Source organism: Corvus moneduloides, chromosome 19 (assembly GCF_009650955.1).
Source record: "Corvus moneduloides isolate bCorMon1 chromosome 19, bCorMon1.pri, whole genome shotgun sequence".
Taxonomy (NCBI): Eukaryota; Metazoa; Chordata; class Aves; order Passeriformes; family Corvidae; genus Corvus; species Corvus moneduloides.
In genome coordinates this window covers 11,997,811-12,023,604 of record NC_045494.1, presented here as the reverse complement: position 1 = coordinate 12,023,604, position 25,794 = coordinate 11,997,811, and the positions used below count along the sequence as shown (strand labels likewise).

Genomic DNA, 25,794 nt, shown 5'->3' with positions numbered 1-25,794 from the left:
CACGGCCGGGGCTCTGGGCAGTGCTGGGGTGCCCCTGGGCTCAGGGGGTCTCTCATTAAGGGGGAATAAGAGAGGAGAAGCAGCAGAATTAGATACTGAGCACGAGGACAGGGAGGTGGAAGGTAATTCATAATCCCAGCCTTCCTCAGCCTATTAAACCCTCCCCATCCCCTTGGAGTGGGGAATCCTGCCCTGCACAGGGCAGATGGGATCCCCCCAAGCCACCCCCAGGTGCTTCACGGTCAATTAGAGGCGAGTGGAGCAAGAGACAGGGGTTAAAGATTACGCCAAGGGCCAGGCCAGGGACACAGTGGGAGCTCCTCTGCTCATCTATATCATAGACACTAATTTGGTTTAATTTACTTCAAAGGCGTTCCTGGAGGCTGTGGTGCACGCAGGGTTGGGGGTCCATTTCTCTCAAAAGAGGTTTGAAAGGGAGCAGGGGCCTTTCTCTTGAAAGCAGCCCAGGGACAGAGATTCGGGGTTTGATTTTCCTTTTTTAAAATTTTTTTTACAAGGGCTGCCTCCAAAGGAAGATAAGAGGGAGCCCTGGGAAATGAAAGCTGAAAAAGTGGATATGAAAGGAGACATGACCGACAAAGACTGTAATGAAGCAGTTAAAGGACTTTAAAATAAAGCCTCTCCCCACCCAGTGCCTGCAGAGGAGCAATAAAACCATCCTGCAAAGTGCCAGCCAAAGATTCCCCCAGGAAAGCTCACCCTTGGGGAAAGCTAAACATGTTGAATTATCCCCCAGGAAGCAAATAAACCAGGGACAACGCAGAGCTTTTATCCTTTCATCAGCCTGGGGGAAGTGGCTTGTTAATGCTGTGAGCTTAGGGAGGACGGAGAGCCAGGGAACAGCCCTGGCTGAGGGATGAGGGCAGAGGACGGACCCCAGAGCGCACCCATGACCTGCTCCCTCCCGGTCTGTGGATGAGCCTGGGGGCTCTGCTGGCTCCCAGCCCAGCCCTGAGCACCTTTGGGCAGCACAGCTCCCTCTGCCCATGCCGGGGCAGGGAAGGGGCAGCTCCTCCCTGCTGGGGACGAGGCCAGACCCGCGGGGGCTGAGGGGCACACACGGCCCGGAGCTGCTCCGGTCCAGCCCCGGCACAAGCCACCCGTGTCTGCAGCAGGATCAGAGCCCTGCCCACTCCCGGGTGTCTCTGCAGCACCTGAGGCCCTCCTGGCCTTGAGACAGGGACACCAGCACTGTTACACCCCGGGAATGACATGGCAGCCCCTGCCCAGCCCCACGAGGGGACAAGGGACCTGCAGCCAGGAAACGCTCCATAAATCACTGCCCAAAGAGCCCTGGGCAGGGAAGCATCAATAATCCTGTTAAATAATTACAGGGAAAAGTTGACCAAGTGAGAATAGAAGGGCTGGGGGTCAGAGCCCGAGGGCAGAGATGGGAGGATGAGGGTGGGAGAGGGATGGGGGGGCTCAGGGATGGGAATGTGTGCAGAGGAGATGTTGCTGCATGCTGAAAGCAGCCTGAGACCATGCCAGCCAAGTCCTGAAGGGATCTAAATAAGCCAAATACATAAAAAACATACTAAATCCTGTATTATATACTATTATAGTGTCTCTATAAACACTCTATGTACTATACAAACCTACACTGCTATGCTAAAAGACACTAAATATACTCAATATCCATTAATTCCTCATCCATATCCAAGCTCAAACCCATCTGGGGAAATGCAGCCCTCACACCCCTGTGCTTGGGGGAATTCGGCACCAGTTGTCTGCACCAGAGCCCTCCCTGGCTGAGCCCCTTGAAGAGCTGACTTGTTCATTGGGACAGGCTAAAGCCTCTGGCTGCTTGTCAGCCACTCTGGGCTGCTTAGGGAAACCTTCCCTAAGTTAATGACCAAAGTCAGGCCACAATTAACTGATTAGCTGATACTTGGAGGTGGCTGCAGCAGCACCGGCCTTGCTGCTGTGTGCAGGGGCCGCGCTGGGCACAGGGGTGCAGGCAAAGGGCAGCAGTGGCCACTGTGCCCTGGAGCCCAACCTGGCTCCAGAGCAGAGGGGTTCCAGCCCCCGGCGCATCTCCAGGGCCTCCTCTGGACTCTCTCCAGCAGCTCCAGGTCCTTCCTGTGCTGGGACCCAGGGCTAGGGCAGCTCTGCAGGTGGGGTCTCACCTCAGCGGGCAGAGGGAACCCTTTAGCCCCGGCTTGGCTGGTCCTGCCTGCGCTGGGGTCGAGCCGGGTCCCGCCCGATCCCGCATCCCGCATCCCGCATCACGCATCCCGCACCCCGGGTCCCGGGTCCCTCGGCGCAGGGCCGGCGGCTCCGCAGGGCTCGGGCCCCGCCGCTGGCCCCGCCCGTCCCGGAGCGCTCCCGGTCCGCGGGCCGGGGCTGCCCCCGCCCGGCCGCCGCCGGGACCCGCCGGGCGCGGGCTGGAGCCGGCAGCTGTGCCCGGACGCCCACGGGTTTAATTCCCACCGTAACTTTTCAATTTACAAGGCAGTAAATGAAAGAGGAAGATGAGATTTGCTCAGCGCATTTTGCAGGCGTATTTACTGCTGAGACCGCTGCAAAAGCCATTTAAACAATTGTTTTTATGACACAACACACATTAAAGAAACTTCCCTAATACTTTTTTCACTCCTCTGCCATTTCGTGCCGTGCTGCTGCTGTTGTGTTCGGCTCGCTGCTTTATGGGCTGTTCGGATATTAATTGTGCTGTAGCCCCAGGGAGCACTGAAATTTGGAGACTCGTTTAGCTCTGAGAGTGCTCACAGCTGATCAGGCGGAAAGGCTGGCTCGTGCCTTAATCCCTTCTGTCACTTTGGGAGCTGGAAGAGCCGTGGGGAGAGCAGGGCACATGAGTGGGGATGTGCCTCCAGTCTGTCTGCTGGTGGTCCCCACATCCCCTGCGGGGAGGAATCCCTGAGCTGGGGTTAGAGGATGGATACTGTGGCCATTGGAGGCAATGAGGGGCAGACTGAGGGCTGGGATGTTAGGAAAGGTTTTTGTCCTAGGAGGGGAGTGTTGGAGACTCTCCACACTCGGAGATTTTCAAGGTTTGGTGAAACAAAGCCCGGCCCAGCCTAGAGCTGGTGACAGTCCCGCCCAAGCAGGAGATGGGAATAGAGGCCTGTGGCACATCTTGTGGTTTCATTATAAACGTTAACTCCTTAACGCTTTAATTGAGGCATTCCCAATGGGCAGTAAGTGATGCTGGTGGGGGAGAGCCAGCTCTCCCCGCTGTTAAACACGGCCTGGGAGCTGCATCCCATCTCCCACCACCTGACCACAGGAACAGCAGCCTATGGGGCCAGGCTGAGAGAACTGGTGGCGTTCACCTGGAGAACGGAATGCTCTGGGGAGAGCTTAGAGCCCCTTCCAGTGCCTGAAGGGGCTCCAAGAGAGCTGGAGAGGGACTGGGGACAAGGCACAGAGTGACAGGACAAGAGGGAAAGGCTTCGAGTTGCAGAGGTAGATTTAGACTGGATTATCAGGGAGAACATTGTTCCCTGTGAAGGTGGGGAGGCTCTGGCACAGGCTGGAAGTGTCCAAGGCCGGGTTGGACGGTGCTTGGAGCAGCCTGGGACAGTGGCAGGAGTCCCTGCAAAGGGGTGGAACGAGATGAGCTGCAAGGCCCGTCCAACCCAAACCTCTCTGGGATTCCAGAGCTCCGACGGGCGCTGCTGGCAGCCCGGGGCCGTCCATCCCTTCTGTCGCCTCCCGGCCGTGTCCCCAAGCCCGGGGGGCCCGGGGCGGCTCGGGGCTCTCTGTGCCGCCGTTCCGCCCGCAGCCACCGGAGGGCGCCCGCGCTCCGCGCTCGGCCGGGACTGAGGCCGCGCGGCACCGCGGGAACGGGGGGGATAACGGGGAATAAACGGGGAATAAACGGGGAATAAACAGGGAATAAACGGAGAATAAACGGGGGGATAACGGGGGGATAACGGGGGAATAAACAGGGAATAAACGGAGAATAAACGGGGGGATAACGGGGAATAAACAGGGGGATAACGGGGAATAAACGGGGAATAAACGTGGAATAAACGGAGGAATAACGGGGAATAATGGGGGAATAACGGGGAATAAACGGGGGGATAACGGGGGAATAACGGGGAATAATGGGGAATAAACGGGGAAATAACGGGGAATAAACGGGGGAATAACGGGGGAATAAACGGGGAATAAACGGGGGGATAACGGGGGAATAACGGGGAATAATGGGGAATAAACGGGGAAATAACGGGGAATAAACGGGGGAATAACGGGGGAATAAACGGGGGATAACAGGGAATAACGAGAAATAAACGGGAGAATAACGGGGAATAAACGGGGGAGTAATGGGGGAATAACGGGGGATAATGGGGAATAACGAGAAATAAACGGGAGAATAACGAGGAATAAACGGGGGAGTAATGGGGGAATAACGGGGGATAATGGGGAATAAACGGGGAATAATGGGGAATAAATGGGGGAATAAACGGGAGAATAAACGGGGAATAAACGGGGGAATAATGGGGGAAACCTTTCCCTGGTATCCAGCCTAAACCTCCCCTGACATAGCTCCATGCCAGTTTGGGGAACAGGCTGCTGCAAAGCAGTGGCTGTTCCCCTTCAGACCCTTTCCAAAAGGTTTTCAACCCTTTGAAAAGTCCTTTTGCTGCACGCACTTCCAGAACTGCATCTTCGACACAAAGCAGCTCTGCAAGCCCGAGGTGTTGGCCTGAGCGATGCCTCTCACTTGTTTACTCTGTGAATGGCCAAAGAGCAGGGCCAAAACTGAAGCACTCAGCTTTTTTCTGCCTTCTGAGATGTTGATCCAGAGTGAGGAAGAATATCTTTAATTTGCCCACAGCAGGAGAAAACCCACTTGTGATCTTACCTGCTCCTCAGAAGGGAAAGATTTGTGGCCCTTTGTCCCTACCCATGGCAGGGGTGGGACTGGATGGGCTTTAAGGTCCCTTCCAACACAAATCACTCTGTGAGTCCATGATGCCGTGGGATGGCTGTGCAGGCAGGCTGGTGGAGCACAGTCCACCTCTAACCCCCCAAAACCCCAAAACGCAGAAGCACCTGAGTTATTCTGATTTTTATTTCATTGCTTCTTAGTCCACACGGTATAAAATCAGAAAAGCAAAGCAAAAAAAAAAAAAAAAAAAAAAGTAGAACCCCAAAAAAAACCAAAATTGACCAAAAACAGCAACAGTGTCTGGAGTCCTCAGAGGCAGCCCGGGGTCTGTGCTGGTGCCTGTTCTGTTCATGGCCAGACTCGTTGCTGACAGACAGAGGACTCACATCTCGCTCCTGTGCCAGAGCCCCATGGGCCCCAGCCAGAGCTGCTTCTGTTCCTCTGCACCACGGAGGGGAAAAAGGAATCTTGGTTATAAATGCTTTATTAAAAATAATAGTAAGAGCAAATCTAAGTACAAAAGCAGTTATAGCTCATTTATATTACACAGAATTATTTCTCATTTCTAGCTTGGTTGTTTACCTCAAGGTCGTTAACTGAATTTCCAGTGACTAAGGTTAAATGGCTTAGCAGGATAAGGAATGGTAAATAGATAGCACCATTTCATACATCTGGTATTGGGTTGCAGGGACAGGCTGGGTTGGTTTCTTTCTCAGGGCAGTTTAGCTCCACAGCAAGGACAGAGCACGTTCCAGGCTGGGAGCAGCAGTTCCCAGTGCTCGGCACAGCCCAATCCCGCAGCCCAAGCGAAGGAGGACGGCCCGGGCTGGATTGCAGCACGACCTAAGTGATTTAAAAGCCCAAGCTCCCACCGGGTGTGGTGGCAAGGCAATGGGACTTAGGCACATAAGTCATTTAGGCACTTGGGGCAATCAAAGCCTTTGCTCCAAAATCCTTCAAACCTTTTGGAAGCATCTCCCGTCAGATCTGGATGTGCCCTTTGGATCACAGCATGTGGCAGGAGCAGGGCCCAGCCCTCCGGCTGCGGAACCAGGTGTGACTCTGATCCACGCCAGCCTAAAACCAGTCAGGGCTGGGGGTTCTGACGGTTCAACACGGGCTGGGACAGGGCAGGAGAGTTCAGCTTAGAGAGGATTTTGCATGAGAGAAAAATCACTGCGCTCTTGTTACACTGTTAGGAGTGAGAGTTCCTTAGGCACTTGCTTTAGGCTTTAAAACAGCGCATGGTCAACAAAAGCTAACAAGACTATGTACATATATGTAAAAAGTGTTATAAATAGGTTTTTTAAACCATAGATACTATATACATCTTCAATTAACAAGGAACCCTTTGAGTGTTTCCTCTGGGGGTTGGTTGGGTTGGGTTTGGTTTGGATGGGAGGGTTTATTCCTTTTTTTTGTTTGTTTGTTTTTTTTGTTTTTTGTTTTTTGGTTAATTTTCTTTTCCGTTTTCTCGTCTATTCTCCCCCGCCTCCATCTCCTCCGAGGACATCACAAGTGCCCCTGTCACGCTAGGCCACGTCCCGCGGCGTCACTCGCGCTTCCGTAGGATGACGTAGATGATGCCGCTGGCCAGGGCCAGGGGGAAGGCCAGCCACGCCAGGATGTAGGCGAAGCCGTAGGAAGTGTTTTCCGAGGCTTGGTGCCAGTCCGTGTGCCTCACTGTGAAGATGGCAGCGCCACTCATCGCACACAGCCCTGCAGGGAAGCACAGCGAGCGCGTTAGTGAGGCCACGCATGGACATTCCCTGCTGGGAACCCGGAGTCACACGGGACAACACCCAACACCAGCATGGGAACTGGTTTTGTTACTGCCCCTTTGGATCCTGGCTCCTGGAAAACTGGGAGTCTCCTGATGTGGGGAGGGGATGCTGTGGGCTCTGGCGTGGCTGGAGGCGAGCAGGGATATCTCTGCCGTGCTCAGCAAGCACAGCCAGAGGCTCTGGAGCAGACAAAGCTGCAGCATCGCCTGGGCTAACCCATCCCTCAGGCAGCCCCAGCTCAGGGCTGCTGCTCCAGACCAATCCCGCTCCCCTGGTGCCCTCCTTAAAACCCTGGCCTGAGCCACCTCCCTGCGGTGCTGCAAGAGGTCAGACCTGGGCTTTCAAAGCAAGAACGTTTCTGTATCACCTCTCCAGGACATAAACCCCACAAACACAGCTGGGCCTGAGGATGCTCTGGCTGTGACCCCCCCATCCTGCACAGCTGCACCAGGAACTCAACTGCAAACCCCATTCCCAGCAAACCCTGTTCCTTAAAACCCAGCTCCCTGCAAACCCTTTCATGCCCACGGCCCACTCCTCTTCCCTGGCTTCTGGCACCCCCTGACCAGCCAGGGCCTGTGCAGGTCCCAGGGGTGTCCCAGGGGCCAGGCCCAGCCCCGGTAGGCAGCGTTTAAGCTTCCTTACAAACCCCCCGATGAGGGGTGGGCACCGCCCGGGGCTCACACAAAGCCAGCTCTATTCCTGCCCCAAACAAGCTTTTTAGTCAATCCCAGCACTTTTATTATACAGTTGTGGGGCTGTTGTTGGAGCCGAGTTCCAAATCCCCTGCCCGGACCTCAGGACCACCTACATCTCAGCACCGTGATATTTGAGCTGTAATTCCACTTGACACTGCTCCTTTTGTTCGGGGAAAGTGCACAAGTGGGAATTCGCTTCATTAAGGCGCCGCTGGAGCAGTTTCCATTCTCCAAGCATGGGAGCCAACTCCCACTGCCCAGCCCATGCACAGAGAGCACAGCCATTGTCTGGGGGACAGGGGACAGGCGTGTGGCCGCCCAGTCACCTACAGAGCACGAGATACAGCGGCGATTGTCCGCAGCAGGAACGCGGCCGGCCAGAGGCGACGGCTGCGACCGCACTTCTGGGGCACTGCCCTGCTCCGGGCCCGGAGAAAAGGGAGGGAGGCCCAGCTGCAGCCAGCTGCCAGCACTGCTGCGAGCAATAATGCATCCCCCTGTGCAGCCTGGCTTTGGGAACACGCTCCAGTCTTGCTTCGGCAGGTCAGGAGGGCAAATGCTTCCCGACATTTGTTCCCAGGGTTTGTTCCTGCTGGAACTGCCCCAGCCCTGCAGAGGAACCCGGCTGGGGCTGTGCAAGCTCCAGGGCAGCTCTCCAAGCCAGGTGTTTGCAAACAGCTGTGGGATGTGGGCAGGCACAGCCCCCGAGGCTGAGCCCACCCTCTGCACCCACAGGGCAGCAGCTCTGGGGTGAGAGCGATGGGAGAGAAGGGATAAAAGGGATGATGAGAGGGAGAGGGGGATGCAAAAGTTGGGTCAGGCCCCGAGAGGCCCAAACCAACCATGGTCTCTGCCATGCTGGGCTATGAGGAGTTACCCATGGATATGAGGGACCCACCAAGGATGGAGTGGAGCCTTTGAAAGCCTTTTGATGCCCTTGATCCCATCAGGACAAGTCCAGCCAGGCTTTGGGGGTGATTCCAAGCTGTGTGGAGGAGGTGCTGGGGATGATCCTGCCTGGCTGCTGCACCACAGACCAAAGTGGCCTCACACTTCTCTTCCTGCCCTTCCTCCACTCCCTGGTGTCCCTGAGCTGCAGCTGCAGTGGGGACCAGCCCCTGCCCTCCCCCCTGGCTCTCAGGGCAGCACTGCCCAGCTCTGCCACCCACCAGAGCCCAGTGCTCCTGCCCTGGCTTCCCACGAGCAGCTGCAAGGAGCCCAGAACAGGCTCAGCTCCTGTGACCAAAGCTGTCCTGCCTCCAGGTGGGATCTCCTGGCAGTGCTGGCACAGCCATGTCCTGTTCCTACCAACAACCCCAAGATTTAGGGTCACAAAGATCAAAACTGACCTGAGCCTCCTCCTCCAGGCCTGGCCAGGGAAAACAGCAAGGATGGCCAATAGTGCCCACCTCTGCATGGTCCCCCTGGATCCAGACCTCTGCCTACAGGTCCCCCTGGCCACAGGGAAGCTTGATGGGATGAGGACACTTTTTCTGTCCTTCACACTGGCTGGGCATGGCTTTGACCCACAGCTCAGGCCCAACAAGGAAAGAGTCTGTGGGTCTGTGGTCTGACCCTGCATCCCCTCAGGACACCCAGCATGGACAGAGGGCCGCAATCCCATTTTCTCTTCCTCTGACAATAAGGTTTCACCAGAATCACTCAGGAGAGAGAAGCCTTCTGCTCCCGGGTCTATTAGAGAGCTCTCAGGCAGGTAACTGCATTATTAATGCCCATTTCCCCTCCTTGGCTCCATGGCTGTAATGGGTTTCCATACATCTCTCTTTCCAGAGATGGTGAACTGATCTGAACTCCACCTGCACTGTGGCTGAGCAGATCCACTCCTCATGGGTCTCATGCCAATAAAGGTTAGCTCTGGACTTCTCCAAGGTTTGGGAAGGTCACTTGCTTAAAGGATGCCCAGAAAGTTTGTCTAAACTCAGTGAATGAGTTGTTCCACTGAGAAAGTGGCAGGACCTCAGGTGGCTTCTAGTTTAACATCTAAAGCTCTAGGAAAGAATCAGACTCCTTCCCAGACACTCTGTCCTAATGCAGCCAGGACCCTGAAGCACAATTACAATTTTTAGCCTGAACGCTTGAAAATTCTCTCCACTGGTTTCATACATGGAAACATAAGCAGAGCCAGGGGCTTTACAGCATCAGTACTTAGGGAACTGCAGCGTAGGGCATGAACTGTGGCTCCCTTCCAGCACTGAGTTCTCAAAGAGTTAAAAATAGTAGCTGGCAGTCCAAGTCAGCGCTCACCCTGCAGCTCCAGGGCTCTGTGCTCATGGGGAAAGCACCAGGCCCCCTCATGGCACGTTTATAAATAATCACCGAGTCCTCTTTTGCCAAAACAGGATCGTCATGACTTTCCCCACCCCACCAGCAGCTGTGGAAGCCTCACCCAGCCTGGTGAAGGTGGGTCCCAGAGCCAGCACAGCACCCTGGACACCCAACATCCCACCCCGAGCCCTGGGGAACAGGCAGAGCTCTCGTTCCAGCAGCCCCTGTGATGTGCTGCCCCCACCTCTGCCCCAGTGGCTCTGGCACCCTGTCCCTCCAGAACCTCCCTGGCTGGGGCAGAAACCCTCGTGCACCTTTCCCTGTGCAAGGGCAGAAGAGCCTGGGTGCACAGTGGCCCCGGGGCTGGATCCCATCCCAGGCATGTGAGACCTCAACCCCCCCGAATTACTCATCCCCCTTCCCTTCCCTTTGCCGGCAGCAGCTCCACGGCCCTCCTGATGTGCCCCAGAAGCTGCTCATTCCCTCCAGCCCCTGCCCCTGCCTGGCAGCCTGGCCCCAGGTGACAGTGCCGCCCCTCAGCCCCACTCACCCGCGAGGATCTGGAAGACTCCGGTGATGTAGAACCTGCCGCCCTTGGTGAGCGTGAAGAGCTGGCAGAAGAACAGGAACAGGGACAGGACGCTGAAGATGACGGAGAGGATCATCATGGCTTGGACAGACTGCAGCCATTCTGGGGACAGACAGACAGACAGACGGACACCTCAGTGTGGGCACCGTGGAGCCCCTGCTGTGCCCATGGCCTTGCTGCCAGCCCTGGGCCACCACCCCACCCTGGCTCCCACGGGGTTTGGGAGCAGCTGGGGACACATCCAGGGCTGCCCCAGCTGCTGGGATCCCCGGCGTGGGCACGGTGCTCCCTGGATTTCGGGTGCCCTGTGGATGCCTCGTGCACGGAGCAGCTGCTGGAATAGGATGGATCACAGGGCTGGGCTCTGCCTCGGGAGCATCGACCGTAAAACAGAGCGGAGACATCAACCCCGACCTGCAAAACCCAGACAGAGCCTCTCCCCAGCTCCGTGCCGGGTCCTGGCTGTTCAGCTGCGCTGCAAACACCAAAGCCATGTGCAGCAAGTTCTGGGACACCGCGCTGGCCGAGCTCCGAGGGCAAATAAACACACAGGGAACGAAAACACCCTCTGCCCCTGCAGAGTTGAACCTTTTGGAAGAGCCTTCTCCAGCTGCCAAACGCAGCTGCGTCCCAGAGCAGACCAGTTAAACCAGCCCCTGTGTGAGTCACTGCTCAGCTATTTCCAGGCTTAGTGGGTGTGTAACTCCCCACGTAAAAAAATAAATAAATAAACAAGCAAAATGCCATGAGCTGCTGCAGCTTGAAGAAAGAGGCAGTGCTCGCAAATACCTCTGCCTGCCCCTTTCCTTATAAAGTCTGAAATCAAAATGCAGGTTTGCAGCTTCCTTGAGAGGTTTTTGAGGACGCAACATCAATTAACTCACCATGAAAGGCAGACAGGACTCAGTACAGGTAAACTGAGGCACAGACCACCCAGTGAAAGGCAGAAAAATCATGCTTGGGGCTGGATCCTCGGATGGGATTAGGCAGCACTGAAGCCTCGGGCTCAGCCCCATGTTCCTGCCACAGTTCTACTCCCACCGATTGCCCGCAGAATCGGCTTCCTGCAGCAAATGGTTGAAATGGAGCAAAACTTCCACATGAAGCTGCCCTTCAGCTCAGCCACCTCCGACCTTGGGGCAGCAAACGAGGCCTTTGGGACTGTCCAGGGCAGCGTCTGCTCCAGGGAGGGGACCACATGTCCCCACTACATCCCTGCGAGCTGCACTCAGGGCAGGGAGGGCGGAGTTTGGACCGGAGAGTGAGGCACAGCCTTCAGCTGGGATGGCCGTGGTCGTCCATGGGCACTCCCAGCACATCCACGGCTGCAGGGAACACCCTGTGCCGCTCAGTCACGTCTGGTGCGTTTGACTTTGGACCAGGATTTCTACCCCTTGTCTTTGCCTCTGGATATTCAGGCACTGGAGCAGATGCAGTCCCTGCTCCCAAAGCTCTGGAACCAGCAGAGCAGCCCCTGCTCCTCACAGCCAGCCGGGTCCTTCCCCTCCCAGTCACACTTCCCATTCCAAGCTTCTCCCCAGCATCAGGGAGCTGCTGCCCTTCCCTCACTCCAGTGCGCCGGCTTCCCCTGCACCAGCTGCTGCCATTCCTTAGGAAGGAGCAGCTATTGCTGCTCCCAGGAAATCCCAGGGTGCATTTCACTGCAATGTGCACACAAAATGTCCAAGATATTTCCCCTATCTCAGGTAGCCAGGCAGGGAAAGCCCCCCTGCCCCAGCCCCACCTGCCCCTTCAGCTCTGGCCGTGATGCACCAGCGGTAAATGGGATGAGGCAGCTCCAGCACCACTAAAATCATCACAAATCCTTGCTCAGATCAGACCAGAGATGTGGTTGGAGGATGTGCAGCTGCTGAACTGCATCTCTTTCCCTTCCTCAGCACAGACAGGGCTCCCCTCCCAGCTCTGGGAAGCTGAGCCCTCCTCTCACCCAAGCCCCAAAGCTGTGTCCAGCTCCATGCACTGGCTGAGCCAAAGTCAAGCCCTGCAGTTTCATCCAGGACCCAGAAAGCCAAGCCTTTTGTGACTGCAAAGGCCGCGGGATCCGGCCCAAGAGGAGCCCTTTCTGCTGGGAGGTGGATGCTGCCACTGCCGGTTATTTTAGGAGAAGGCTGTCTAGACGGAAAGCCAAGCTGAGCTGAGCTGAGCTGCCCTTTAATTGCATCCGCCTCCCCTGCCTGGTTTTTGGTTCTGAATGCAAATGATTTATAGGGGCTTTGCAAAATCCCATTGTCATAAAGAGCCGTGTCAGAGGAAGAGAAAGGCAGCACAGAGGGGGGAGCCGACTGTGGCCGGAGGGTTTCGGCAGCCGGCCTGGGAGCAGGGAAATCAGGAGATGATCCCACAGACCAGAGCTCTGAGCCCGCTCACATCCAGCCCGTTGCTGACTTTTGCTGGCCTCCTTTGTGAAAACAAAGGGCAGGATCCCAGCCCAGGAGTGAGACACACAAGAGCGAGTTCCAGAACTCCATTAACTCCAAGCCAGCTGCCCACAGACTTCAGCTGTATTAGGACAGCTGATTGCCTTTAAAACATTTTAAATCACCCCTATAACTGCAGGTAGGGTTTTTACCTCCTCAGCCCCACGTGCCTTTAACCCCCTTGCTGTTAGTGCTGTGTCCAGCCCTTAGGATTTCAAAAGCACAGCGAGTTTCCCGGAGGGAAGCCGGGCTAGAGCTGCAGCCGGGCTGTCAGCACTGTTTAGTCCCAGGCTGTTATTTGTGGTTTCCCCTGGGCAGTGAGCTGGTGATCCCATTTTTCCCCTGCATCTCTTCAGCTCTGTGTTTATATCTTTGTTCTTCAGGAGGAAGAAGGAAAGGAAACAGCGTGGATAGGGCAGATAACACCCTGCACGCCGCTTCCGGAGATGAGCTGGCGGGAGTGGGTTTAGAGCCCTTTCAGGCAGCCACAGACAAAAAGCAAGAAGTTTTTACAAAACAAATTTGAATTTCCCCTTAAGTTCTGCAAGCCTGATGTGCTCACAGCACTGCTTAAAGAGCAGGGAAAAGACTTCAGCCCTGGGATGATGAAGACGGTATTTCACTGCCCTAAAATCCAGCATGAAAGAAAGAAACTCAGGAGCAGAAATTGGAACGCAGAGCAGAAATTGCAGTTGAATCTCCCAGAGAGACAGCAGCCAAGCCAGCCCCTTCCAGCAGAGCCCCAGGCCTGCTGCAGGGAGGCTTTATGCCCAGACAGGACTGACAGGGCAGGGAAAAAGGTGCTCTTGGCCAGGAGCAGAGGTCCGAAAGGAGAGGCATTGCCTCCCCAGGGTTTAATTCACACCCCCCACATCCTCTTTGGACACAGCCAAGGAGAAAAAACAAAGTGCAAACTGAAGACACTTATTTGAGCACTCAGCTCATCCCCTGCTGGAAGACATCCCTAAATTAGTGCTGTGCATTAAAAATCCTGCTGTGCTGGGATCTGCAGCTGATGGGAACGTTTTGCAGGTGGAGTTTTCCCCTTGCCATTTGTGTGCACTCTGTACATTCAAAAAGCAACCACTTCTGCAGGAGAAAACATCCATTAAGGAGGTAACTGTGGCATATAATACAGACAAAGCTGGAAGGAGGGGAAATTCATGCCCACAACTGTAAAATCTGCTGCTTCCATGCTGGAAGGTAAATCTCAGCAGGGTCAGGAACAGCACAGGCACAAAGGTACCAGCCCAGGGCTGCCAGGAAAAGCCACATTTTCTGAGCAGGGTTTTTGCAGAGCAGACCCTCAGGTGTCAAGGCCTGACCAAGAACCTGAGCCCAGCTCACATCCTCTGCTCTGAAGCGGCTGGGCCACAGCAAAGCGCTGGGACTTGCAGGGGTTTTGGCATTCAAACACCCCAAAGAGGGTTGGAAAGGGGGGAACTGGAGATGCAGAAATAGCAGCTCAGCTGCAGCACTCTCTGGGCTGCGCTTCGGACAGAGGCCCCTCAGAACTGCCAAGGTCAGAGCAGCTCAGGTGCCTGTGGTGCTGCTCTGCACAGCCCAGATCCCCCCACTGCCCCCGACAGCCCCAGGGCTGCAGGGAACCCCTCTCCTGTGGGGACAACTTCCTTGCAGTCTGTCCAGCTGAGGCACTGCGCTGTCCCAGGGAAAATCCAGGGAAAACCCAGCTCCATTGCAGCTTTCTCCTGCTGTGGCCCAACCTCCCACCAGCACCGAGTCAGACATTCCAGAGGTATTCCTGGAAATCCCACTGGGAATTCCCTCCTTTTCCTCTTGGCTCTCCTCCCTTTCCTTCTCCTTGAAGCTCCATCCAAGAAGTCCATGAGGCCAGGACATCCAGAGCTGCCACACTCCGACATCCCATCGGAGCTCACATCCCACAGAGGCCACTGCTGAGGCAGCTGAGGCAGCAGAAAGCTGCTGGCACCATGGAAAACTCCTTCCAACAGCTCCACAAAGCCCAAGGGAGCTCCTTTCCCAGACCCTTGGTGGGTCTCTGGCTCGGGCTCTGACCTCCTGCCGGCCTGTGTTGAGGTGGCAGATCCATCATTCCATGCCCAGATCCTCCCAAGGACGCCAGTACCAGCTCCCAGTGATTTCCAGTCCAGGCAGCAGGAGCAGGGAGCAGTGGTGCCTTGGCCCACAGACGTGGTGCAGGGTCACTCAGCCTGCACCCACAGGGACATCTGAGAGTCTCATCAAGGCCAAAAGAACGTTGGTTGAAGGATTTTCCAGCACCACATTCTGCAGGGGACTCCCTCACCCTTTCTTCTGGTTTGACAGTCATCGTTTGCCCACACGTTGCCTTCTTCCTCCCATTCCTCTGTGGGCCAGAGCACAAATATGGCAGGGAAAGTTGTCTGACCTCACCTTTCACAGAAAAATTGGGAGCCAAAGACACCTGGACCATCTAAGAAAAAAACAGCACCAGTTCCCGACCTCCCCTTATCAGATGCTCTTTGTAAGAAGAACAAGCAATAATAAAAAAATGGTTTTAAGCAGAGGAAATCCCTTTCCTATTGAAGGCAAGAAAGTTATGGGACAAACTGCTCTGAAATATAAAATATTCTCTTGGAATAGGAGATTTTTAGATGTTAGGAATAAATTCTTTACTGAGAGGGTGGGGAAGCCCTGGCACAGGGTGCCCAGAGCAGCTGTGGCTGCCCCTGGATCCCTGGCAGTGCCCAAGGCCAGGCTGGACACTGGGGCTTGGAGCAACCTGGGACAGTGGAAGGTGTCCCTGCCATGGCAGGGGTGGCACTGGATGGGCTTTGGGGTCTTTCCCAACCAGGCAGAAAAGTCTTCTTGCCTGCATAAAACATTCAGTGCCAGAAAGAAAAGGCCTTTTTTGGTGGAAAAAATATCCCTGTCTGGAAATTTGGGATGGAATCTCCTTGAAGGCACTTGCTGGGCCTGGCCGCGTGCCCCGAGCTGGCCGTGGGGCCACACAGCCGGCACTGGCACACGGCCCTGCCGACCCACAGTCCCGGGATTCAGAGCTGAATTCCTGAGATAAGTCTTTTCCAGGAATGTCTGACAGCGCAAACGAAGCAGATTGCAACATTTTTTCCATAGTTCTCGGCCTCTTGAAGAAAAAAAAGCATTATCTAACAGCAAATGCGAAAATCACAGCAACAAGCAGGCGGTTGTACACGGACAAGGAGTGGGAATGTGCCCTCGGCTCCCGCCGGGATGGATCGGCCCTCGCACACACCCAGGGGCTGAGCCCTGCCAAGAGGAATTCAGGAGGTGGGAGCTCAGTCCCCACCGAGGCCAAGCTGTACCCAGGGTCTGCTGATGTCCCGGGAATCCTCACCTGGGCAGTGCCGAGCTCAGCCCTGGCGCTGCTTTGCTGCCTGGTCCCTCCCCATGGGATGCTCTGTAGGGTGAGGAGCCCAGCCCAGAACCTGCCCCAGTGTGCAACGAAAGCAAATCCTGCTGGCAGCTGGATTTAAAAGTTCTGCTTCTCCTTGGGCATCCACACCAAGGTCACCTGAGCAAAGGGTCCCTGTGTGACAGGACGGGGAGGCTCAGCTGACACCAAGGGGGCATCACAGCACCAGCAACCCCAAAGTCCCCATCCATGAGGAATGCAGGTGACCCAGCACCATCTAATTCCCAAATTCCACTTACTGAGTCCCACTGCTTTTTGAAAAGAGAAGAAGAAATAACCACACCCCAGAGGTCACGGTGAGGGCCAGAGCAAAAACTTCCCCTGCATAAAGACGGAAAATTCTGTCAAAATTCCCAATGAGCATTCCTTGCTCTTTCCCCAGAGCACCTTAGCACTCCAGGATTAACCATTCAGTACCACCCTTGGCACAGGGATATGAATTTTTATGGCTGTCTGGAGCCCACTGCATCACAGCCTCTGCTCTGGGAGCTGAAACCGAGGCTGGTTTGTGCTGTTTGTACGGGACCGTTCCTAATTTTGAAAATAAGCAAATTCCTGGGAAAGGGCTGTGAGGATGAGGCAGAAGAGAAGTGTGAGCCTCGAGGTGGCTCTGCCACAGCATCCTTGCCCCGTGACCTCACTACTGCCCCAAAGAGTGGCCGACAGCAGCTCCCTGCAGTGGTGACAGGGCAGGGAGGGAGCAGGACCCGCTGGAAAGGAGACCATGTGGCATTTTTGTTGTTTGTATGAACAGACCTTAAAAGCCTTATGTAAGCCCAGGAAATACCCTTTGATTTTGTGTTCCTACAGCAGTGGAGGGCTTTGCACCCTGTATCCAGGGTCCCACAAGAGGAAGACAGGTCCTCACAGCACCACTCCTACAGGGTGGATGGGGCACAAGCTTTTGTCCAAGCAAAACCCCTTCTCCTGGTGCCAGAGCAGAGCCTTGCATGAGTGAGAGCTGTTTAAGCCCTGAGCATGATGAATTTCCACTCGAAGAGCAGCTCACTGGGACACTTTATCCTGGAATCCCAGAATGGCTTGGGTTGGAAGGGACCTTAAAGATCATCTCATTCCACCCACCTGCCATGGGCAGGGACCCCGTCCACTGGATCAGGGCTATCAACCCAGCTCAGCTGCTCAGCTGCATTCTTAACATTTTCATCTTGACCATAGTCCCTTTAGTGATGAAAACCCAGCACTGGAGTGGCTCCAGCAGCTCTGGGAACAGACACTGGACACTCCCACACGCTCAGGACCAGCAGGTGTGCGGGAAACCACCCGGCCACAGTGTGGACAAGCCTCTCTCCGCACTGACGGCCCCGACAGAACCCCCTGTAAACATCCAGAAAAAGCAGTGCAGGTTTGACAAGCAAAAGATTTGGGGAGGCTTTAGAGCCCTCGGCTCTGGGACTCCTGGGAGCAAGCACTGCCTTTCATTGCAAAGCGGAGGCTCAGCAGTTTCGGAGCTCGCATGACTGGCCCCGAAGCGGGGCTGCCTACGCTGCAATAGCCAGCCCAGCCAACTGCTGATGAGGGACACGGCTCCAGAAGGCTCCCGGCCTGGGATGGGATCCAGCCGCTTCCCGGCTGGCCCGGACACCACCAGGCGTCAGCAGAGACTAGCGCTGGGAGCCTCACTCGCAGCGAACCGAGCCCGGGCGCAGGCGGGGACGCAGCGGGGAAGGCGAGGGACGGAGTGGCGGCATCTCCTCCCCGCGTGGGCAACGCGAGTGGTCTGCTCCCGAGGCTGGGGATTCTGCTCGGAATCGCCAAAAGCCCTCTCACAGTCTCCCTCCACTGAGGGACCCTCCGGAAGCATTTAATGCTCCCGGGGTGACTGTCCCCCTCACCAGGGCCACTTGGCACCGGTGCGCTCCTCGCCAGGCCCGCGTTTCCGGCACAGGGTGACTGTCCCAGTGACAGCGGCGTGAGTCACACTGGGAGAATCTGGTGTGACCCGCGGGTCACACCGGGAGAATCGGGAAAGCACAAACCAGGCTAACAAAACAAACGCTGGCCACAGCACCGCTGGCACCAGCTCTCTCTTCTAGGGAAACTGAGGCACGGGCTTGCCCAACTTTCTGAGCACGGATTTTGTGCTCCTGGTGCCACTGGTCACCCTGGGAACTGCGTGTCACCGTGTCTCAGCACGCCCCCCTCCCCTTCTGACCTCGGCAAACAGCTCAGGGTTGATGCACCCAGTGTGACATCAGCCTTGCCCCAGCTCGGTCCCGCGGTGCCTGTTCAGCCCCCAGCTGTGCAGGTGCCACGGGATGAAGAGCCCGAGCACTCAGCACATCCCCACGGTGCTCCACAGCAAACTCCAGGGCTGTGCCCAAAAACTCAGCCTGTCCCAGCAGCAAAACGCAGGACAGATTTCTAGGTAGGGGACAAGTGTCCTCTGGAGACAGAGCGTCTTCAGGGCCCCGTGGGCATCTTTCAGACCCCTCACAAGCAGAGCAAGAGGGAGCTGTGACAAAAAGAGCCCCTCAGCTCCCAGCAGGGTGACAGGCGCCCAGCGGCCCTGCCCCAAGAACCACCTCGTGTTTGTACATCCAACTGGAAAACGTGCTAAAAACAGGAGAGCCCCCCAAAAGGGCTCGAGCCGTCACCTCCAGTGCAGTGAGGGTGTCACCCTGCCCTGGCGCTGCCAGGAGCTGCCCCTCAGCCCGAGGGCAGCCGGGCAGAGCGGTGGGCAGCGGCTCTGGCTCTCCTGCTAAGCCCCATCACAACTTCAGGGACCGGGAGGGGAGGGGGGAGCAATCCCCCACTGCCGGGCCAGCCCCGTGTGCCCGCACCGGGACACAGCTGAGCCGTGCTCCTCCCGCTGGGGACAGAGCAGAGGAGGCGAGGGGATGGGGCGGGAGGGAACAGCTCCGGGGATGCAGGAAAATCCAAGAAGGAATCACAAATAACCCACAGAGGCAAATCCCCCTCGATTCCATAGGTCCGGGAGCAGAACACAAGCGGCGTGCGGGCACAGCCCTGGTCCCGGGGCACTCACCGTTGGTGGAGGACGCCAGGCACTGGAAAACGGTTCCGGAGCTGCAGTTCTGCCACAGGTCTGCCGTGTGCTCGCCGTTCACCAGCCATTGCTGCGGGACAGACACAGCCCGTGAGCGGGGCCCGGGGAGGAGCAGCCACCCGTGTCCGTGTCCGTGTCCGTGTCCCTGTCCGTGTCCCTGTCCGTGTCCGTGTCCCTCTCCCTGTCCCTGTCCCTGTCCGTGTCCGTGTCCGTGTCCGTGTCCGTGTCCCTGTCCCTGTCCGTGTCCGTGTCCCTGTCCGTGTCCCTGTCCCTGTCCGTGTCCCTGTCCCTGTCCGTGTCCCTGTCCGTGTCCCTGTCCGTGTCCCTCTCCGTGTCCCTGTCCGTGTCCGTGTCCCTGTCCCTGTCCCTGTCCGTGTCCGTGTCCCTCTCCGTGTCCCTGTCCGTGTCCGTGTCCGTGTCCGTGTCCCTGTCCGTGTCCTTGTCCGTGTCCGTGTCCGTGTCCCCCCAGGCTGCGGCCCCGAGCAGCTCCAGCTCCGCACGTGCCTGCCCGGCCGGGCGCTCCCAGGGACGCGCTTTTCCTTAGAGAGGGGCTTGGAAAGCGAATCCCGAGATTTGCTTTTAGCCGCGTTCGCCCCAACGGCACGAAAACAGAAGCTCTTTATGCTCTTTAAACACGGAGCGAGTCCCGCGGGGCCGCGCTTCCCTCCCCTCGCCGGCCTCGCCCGCTGCCTGGCCGGGACATTTGAATGCTTCCACGTGATTCCTAACGGCTCGGAAGATTTTTGTAACGTTTTCCACTACTATGATCACCAAAAAAAAAAAAAAAGAAAAAAGAAAAAAAGAAAAAGAACCCCCCCCCCAAAAAAACCCAAAAAAACAACAACTGGGAAAGAAGCCCCTGGTGAAGCAAGCTTGGAAGTCACCAGCTCCACAGAAGAGCTGCTTTAAAGCCAACTCAAACCTCTCCCGAGCAGCTGACGTGTTCACTGGGCTGCAGCCCCAGGACAGTGCTGGGAAGCCTCTGTGCTGCATCCAGCCCTCGGGCTTGCCACTGCTCACAAAGATTCCGCCTTGGAAGGTGGGTTACGAAAAAGAGGCTGTGCCTTATTTCCTGCCCCAAGGGAGGAGAGCTGGGGAGCAGAACTGCTGTGCTGAGGGGTCAGTGCCCAGCCAGCCCCGTTTCGAAGGGCTTTGCTCAGACCGGCTGTTCCGGTCCTGTGCCTGAAGCCCATTAGCAGGTGGAGCTCCTTATGAAAGGGGAGAGCAGCATCACCCCAAAGGAGGGATTTTGGGTGCTCCGAGGCTGCTCCTGGATGTGAACCAGCCCGGGGAGGATGAGGAGATGGTTTCCAACAGCCCTTGTGTCTCTGTATCAGCGGGGAAGCCCTGAGCACCCAGCAGAGCACACAGCCACGCATCCCACCAGGTTCACCTGACAGCACAAACTCCCAGATTCCAAAATCCCACTGTTAGTGAAGCCAGAAACCAGCCAATTAAAGCTTCCTGCTAAAAGCCAGGCTGTAAAAACGGCCAGAAATAAGAATAACACCCTCTGCTCTCGCCATGCCATGTCCCTGCCCCGGGGAACCCCGGAGCGGGGGAAAGCCGTACTCACACTAACGATGGTGGAGACGAAGAGCAGCACCAGCACGGTGACGTGGAGCACGATGATCCCCAGCAGCAGCAGCAGCATCTTGGCGGTGGTGAAGGGCAGAGCTGCAGCGGGACAGGGATGATGCTGAGTGTGTGTGTCTGTCTGTCCGTGCGTCTGTTCGGGGGCAGCAGGAACGCTCCGCTCCGCCCCGCCCGGCTCGGGGGATGCTGCTGGGGCAGTGCCCTGCACCCGGGCTCTTGTTCCTCGGGCCCCGCCGACGGAGAGGGGTCCGAGCCCTCTGCCCGCTCCCCGATATTCCCTGGGGGTCCCCCGAGCCTGTTCCCCCTCTCCCACCGAGGGGGCTCCTCCCAGTCCCCTCCCCGAGGAGCTTCAAAGGGGGGCGGTTCCCCAAGGAGGCTCCCCCAGCCCCTCTCCCCGAGCGGTTCCGATCCCCTCTCCCCAAGGGAATGCGCTCCTCGCCCTCGCCCCCGGCGGGAGGGCTCGATCCCGGAGCATCGCACCCGAGGGACTGCCCCGGCCCGACTCCGCAGGGAAAGGAGGGCGGGAGTCCCTTGTCCACCCACTCATGGGACCAGTGCGGGTGATTCTGTCAGCCCCCACCCCACGGGGAATTTTCCCGGGCTCATCTGCTCTGGCGACCCCCGCGAAGAGGGCAGGGGGCGGGGAGGAGGGGGCGTCAACCCCTGCCCCTTTCAGCCCACCGGGCTCCCTTGGCCCCTCTTCTCCGGGGGTGCCCTCAGCCCCTCTTCCCTTGGCTCCCCTGGCAGAGGCTCTCCTGGACCCTCTCCCGAGTTGGGGGGACTTTCCCCAGCCCATCTCCCCCGTCGGTGAAGAGGGGAGGGGGCTGCCCTGGCCCCTCTCCCTAGAGAACCCTCAGAGCGGGTGTCTCCAGCCCGTGTCCGCTCAGTGGGGCCGGGCCGGTCCGTACTCACATCGCGGCGGAGCGGAGCGCGCTGGCGGCGGAGCGGGCGCGGAGCGGAGCGGGCGGCGGCGCTGTCAAGTTTCCCCTTTAACCGGGGCCACCGCCCCGTTTGCGTCTGCGGCACGGGGAGGGCTCAGCAGGCGCCCGCCGCCCTCCTATAAACGGGACAGCGCTCGGCCCGGCCCCGGCCCGGCCGCCTCCCCCCGGGACACGGCCAGGAGCCGCTCCCTGCCCCGGCCACCGCACGGCCGCTCCCGCCCGGCGGCGAGGAGATTTGAGGGGGGACAAGAGACGGCCCCTCCCGTTCTCCCGAGCCCCCGCTGCCCAGGCAGCCGTGGAGGAGGGCGGGGGAGAGGTGGCCGTGCAGCCCCCCGTGGGTGCGGGGTGTCCCTGAGCGTGGGCGCTGCAGCCCCGGGGTGTCCGAGCAGGACCGGCCGGTGCCCGGAGAGGGCAGAGCTCCCCACGTCGGGGGTCCCCTCACCCCGGCCCAGCGGTTTGTGCAGCCCTGGACAGGATCCGAGGCACAGGATTTGGGAAATGAGCATCTGGCTGAGCTGAAGGGATTCTAGCGCTTGGAGTAGATCTTTTAGCACTTGAGAGCCAAATTAGGTGGAACTGAGCAACTTTTCACTAGATGTAGCATGCGATTTTCCAGAGCTCGGGAGGACACTCAGAGAGTTAGGGCTGTTCTGCTGGAGAAGGCTCTGGGGAGAGCTCAGAGCCCTTCCACTGCCTAAAACGGCTCCAGGAGAGCTGGAGAGGGACTTGGGGCAAGGGTCTGGATTGACAAGACACGGGGAATGGCTTCCCACTGCCAGAGGGCAGGGACAGACGGGATATTGGGAGAAATTCTTCTCTGTGAGGGTGGGGAGGCCCCGGCACAGGGTGCCCAGAGCAGCTGTGGCTGCCCCTGGATCCCTGGCAGTGCCCAAGGCCAGGCTGGACATTGGGGCTGGGAGCAGCCTGGGATAGTGCCCATTCTGGGATCTCTGACGCAGGTGCTCGGGAAGGAAGGGGTGGCTGCGCTGCCACCCTCGCTCATTCCTCGAGCACAGCCAATCTGTTCAAACACCCCCCCACACACCCCCCCCAGAGCCCACCCCCGGCTCCCAAATAATCCCGCCAGGAGCCCTGCACACTCCTGGGAGTGCTGAGCATTAACACCAATCCCCATCACCTCCCCTCTCCACGCACCAGCTCCAGACTCGTCCCGCACTGTTGCACAAACGAGGGAATTCGGCATCCAGCCACCGGGATTGTAAATCTTGGGAGAAAGGAGGTCGGGAAGCGTGCTTGGCTCCTCTCTCCTGGCAAGCAAAGGCGTGTTCCTGCAGCACGGGCTCCTCACACTCACGTAAGGGGTCCCAGCACAGACATCGGCCAGAGAGTGGGAGGGGAGCTGAGAGCACCCGGGGGGGGCGGGGGGGGGGGGGGTCGGGGGAGAGAGGCCAGCGGCTAAAACGAGATTCCAAAGGATGCAATTTCCCCTCCCCTCCAAACAATCCCGCCGATTCTTCTGCTGCTACCGTCCCTCTGCACCCTGTGGCGCTCGTCAGTGCCAGGACTGCAAAGCCCAGAGGACTGAAACATCTGCGCCACCATCGGAACATTCCTGGTTAATGCGGCTGACTGGGGCTGTCCTGCCCCGTGCGCCGAGTGCCTGAAGGAGCCCCCACGCTCGGGGCTGAGAGAGAAAGGTCTTGTCCCCAAGGGCTGCCATCCAGGCTCTGGCAGAGAGCATTCTCTGGTTTGGATTTGCAGGTCTGAGATCTGGGCTGCTGTTCCCGGATAAAATATCCAACCTGGAGCACAGCGGGATGCACAGTGGGGGAAGGCACTGGGACGTGTGGGGGTCACAGACAGCTCCCGAGCTCCTCCGGGAGTGTGGGACAGCAAAACCGCCCCGGCTCCGGCTCTGAGTAAGGTGCCAAAAGCAGCTTTTTAAGCACGGGAGAAATACCTGAAACTCAAACGAGGGAAAAGAGCAGTGTGTGGGTAACAAAGGCTGTTTCGGCTGAGAGCCGTGGATTGGAAACGGTGGAGAAAGCCCGCAGAGGAGAGCACATCACTCCCCTGCAGCTTGGACACTTCTTTGGGAAACCGAGCAGGGTTTGGGACCAACATCAGCTGAGCACGAGCTGTGACAGAGCTCGGGTGCCGGGGCGGGGGCAAAGCTCCTCTCCGCGCCTTCTGTCAGCCGGAGATGCTGGAGGGAGCCTGGCCAGGGGCGAGAGGAGGCGAGGAAGCGAGGATGGTCACAGCAGAGCCCTCGGGGTTTTGCTGGAGAGACGACGTCACACCCAAGGACGGGCTGAGGCTCTCCCGGTGCTCCCGGGGCTCGGGAGCTGCCCCCGCTCAGGCTCGGGGTGAGGGGGCTGGCAGTGCCACCCCGCCCGAATCAAAGCAGGCGCCACAATAAATTGGAAAAATGTTTTGTGTACAAACAAGATTCGCCACAGGCTGTGCTGGGAATACTGGAAGATTGACGAGTTGTATAAACCCTGGGTAAAAAAATGTGGATTTCTCACTTTGGATCTATTCCATGGGGCTACTTTCAATATGATGCTTCAGCTTGAAATTCTAGAATAAAATGATGAGAATTCAGGAAAGAAAGTGGGCTTTCTATCAACTTACGGGGCTCAGATGCTAATCTGACAAGGCAGGGGTGGATTGAAAGGAATCTCAGGCTCATTTAACTGCGTGGCATCAATGAACCAGCCCATCGAGGTTCTGCTCGTCCCTGTCCTCGGGCCAGGTGAACGAAACCCCTCTTAAGACAAACCTTTCCCAACTACACCAAAAGATAACATTTCCTCTCTATGTCTTTGTGAGGATGAACATTTTTAACCCCACATTTTGCTCTCTCATCACAATTTTAGGGACTCGCTTCCTGTTCCCTACCCTGGTGATTGAGGCCATTAGCGAGGAGGGTTTGCAATGCGAAGGGCAGGGGCCGAAATCTGCGCTGCCATCAGCAAACCCCTCCTGCCGTTCACTGGGGGCTGGGAAGGGAACTGGGCGGGGAAAATCCTGTTTTCAAACAACTGTGCCACTAAGAAAAAGAAGAGGGCGGGATATGGTTTGACTGCACTTTGTGGAGGATCCATGGTGCTCTCTCAAAGGAGACACATGCAGATATACAGATATGTATAGATAGATAGATAGATTTGTAAATATAGAAATACATTTACACCGCTGGGATGGGTATCAGAAAAAATGTTTCAACCAGAAAGAAATGGAAGGGGAGACTTTATATCGAGCAGACTTCAATAACAAAAGGTCTAATATATCTTGGAAGCATGACTTGTTTTTCCCGATTTGTTTTCTGCCAATGAAAGAAGAAATTATAGAACACTTTAGTCCTGTCTGCATTCATGCCCCCAAACCAACTTCATCCAACTTTTCGCTTTCCACTCCAAGCCAGTTATCAGCACTGATAGAGCCAGGCTGAAATCGCTGGAGAAAATCCCACTGACTTCAGGGAAACCAGAATTTACCCACTGACCCCCAAATCCTCAAAAAATCAACTGAGCTTCCCAGCTGGGACTCTGAACATCCTCAGATCCTTCTTGAGCAGCTGGTTCGTGCTCATCTCCTGCCAGCGCAGAACAGACCCTACGGAGGACACAGGTCTAAACCAGCTTTGAGCCACATTTTTGCCCAAACTATTGAGTTTTACACTTTTGGCTCCAGCAGTGCCAGGTCTGGCCCCTTTTTCAGTCCCCCCAGGGTCCCTGGAGCGGCCACTGCCGCTCTGAGGGTGCGGATGCTCCGTGCCCTGCGGATCCCCGCTCAGGGACACAGCGGATGCTGTGCGGGCTCCAAGAGCAACGGGAACAAGAGCATGTGAAACAAATCCATTGGGGGATATTAAATCCAAGGACAGCCCTGTCAGCTCAGGAAGTCCTTGGGATACTAAGTGCTGGAAGCTGGGAAAGTGGACTGGGAGAATCTCACAGAGTTCCTGCCGCCTTCTGGTGCTTTTATCTCAGCATCTCCCATTGGCTCTGGCAGAGGCTGCACCAGAGGCTGCACTTTGCTCTGAGCCAGCACAAGCATTTCTGTGATCCTACACTGCCCAAATTTTCCTTTAGCATTTTGCCAAAGTTTTCTCCCTTTTTTTCCATAATAGCAATGAGTTTAGGGTTGGTTTTTTTCTGACTGCTGATGCTG

General features: G+C 57.0%; 1 protein-coding gene across 1 annotated transcript; it reads right to left on the bottom strand.

The window, feature by feature from the left end:
• Positions 1-5,348: 5,348 nt before the first annotated feature.
• Positions 5,349-21,734, bottom strand: PMP22 (peripheral myelin protein 22). Its single transcript, XM_032129227.1, has 5 exons — positions 21,632-21,734; positions 20,700-20,800; positions 19,103-19,193; positions 10,201-10,341; positions 5,349-6,601 (listed from the first exon to the last, which is right to left on the bottom strand). The coding sequence occupies exons 2-5, from the start codon at positions 20,775-20,777 to the stop codon at positions 6,435-6,437; spliced, it is 477 nt and encodes a 158-aa protein (XP_031985118.1). The 5' UTR covers positions 20,778-20,800; positions 21,632-21,734; the 3' UTR covers positions 5,349-6,434.
• Between the last annotated feature and the right edge of the window lie 4,060 nt (positions 21,735-25,794).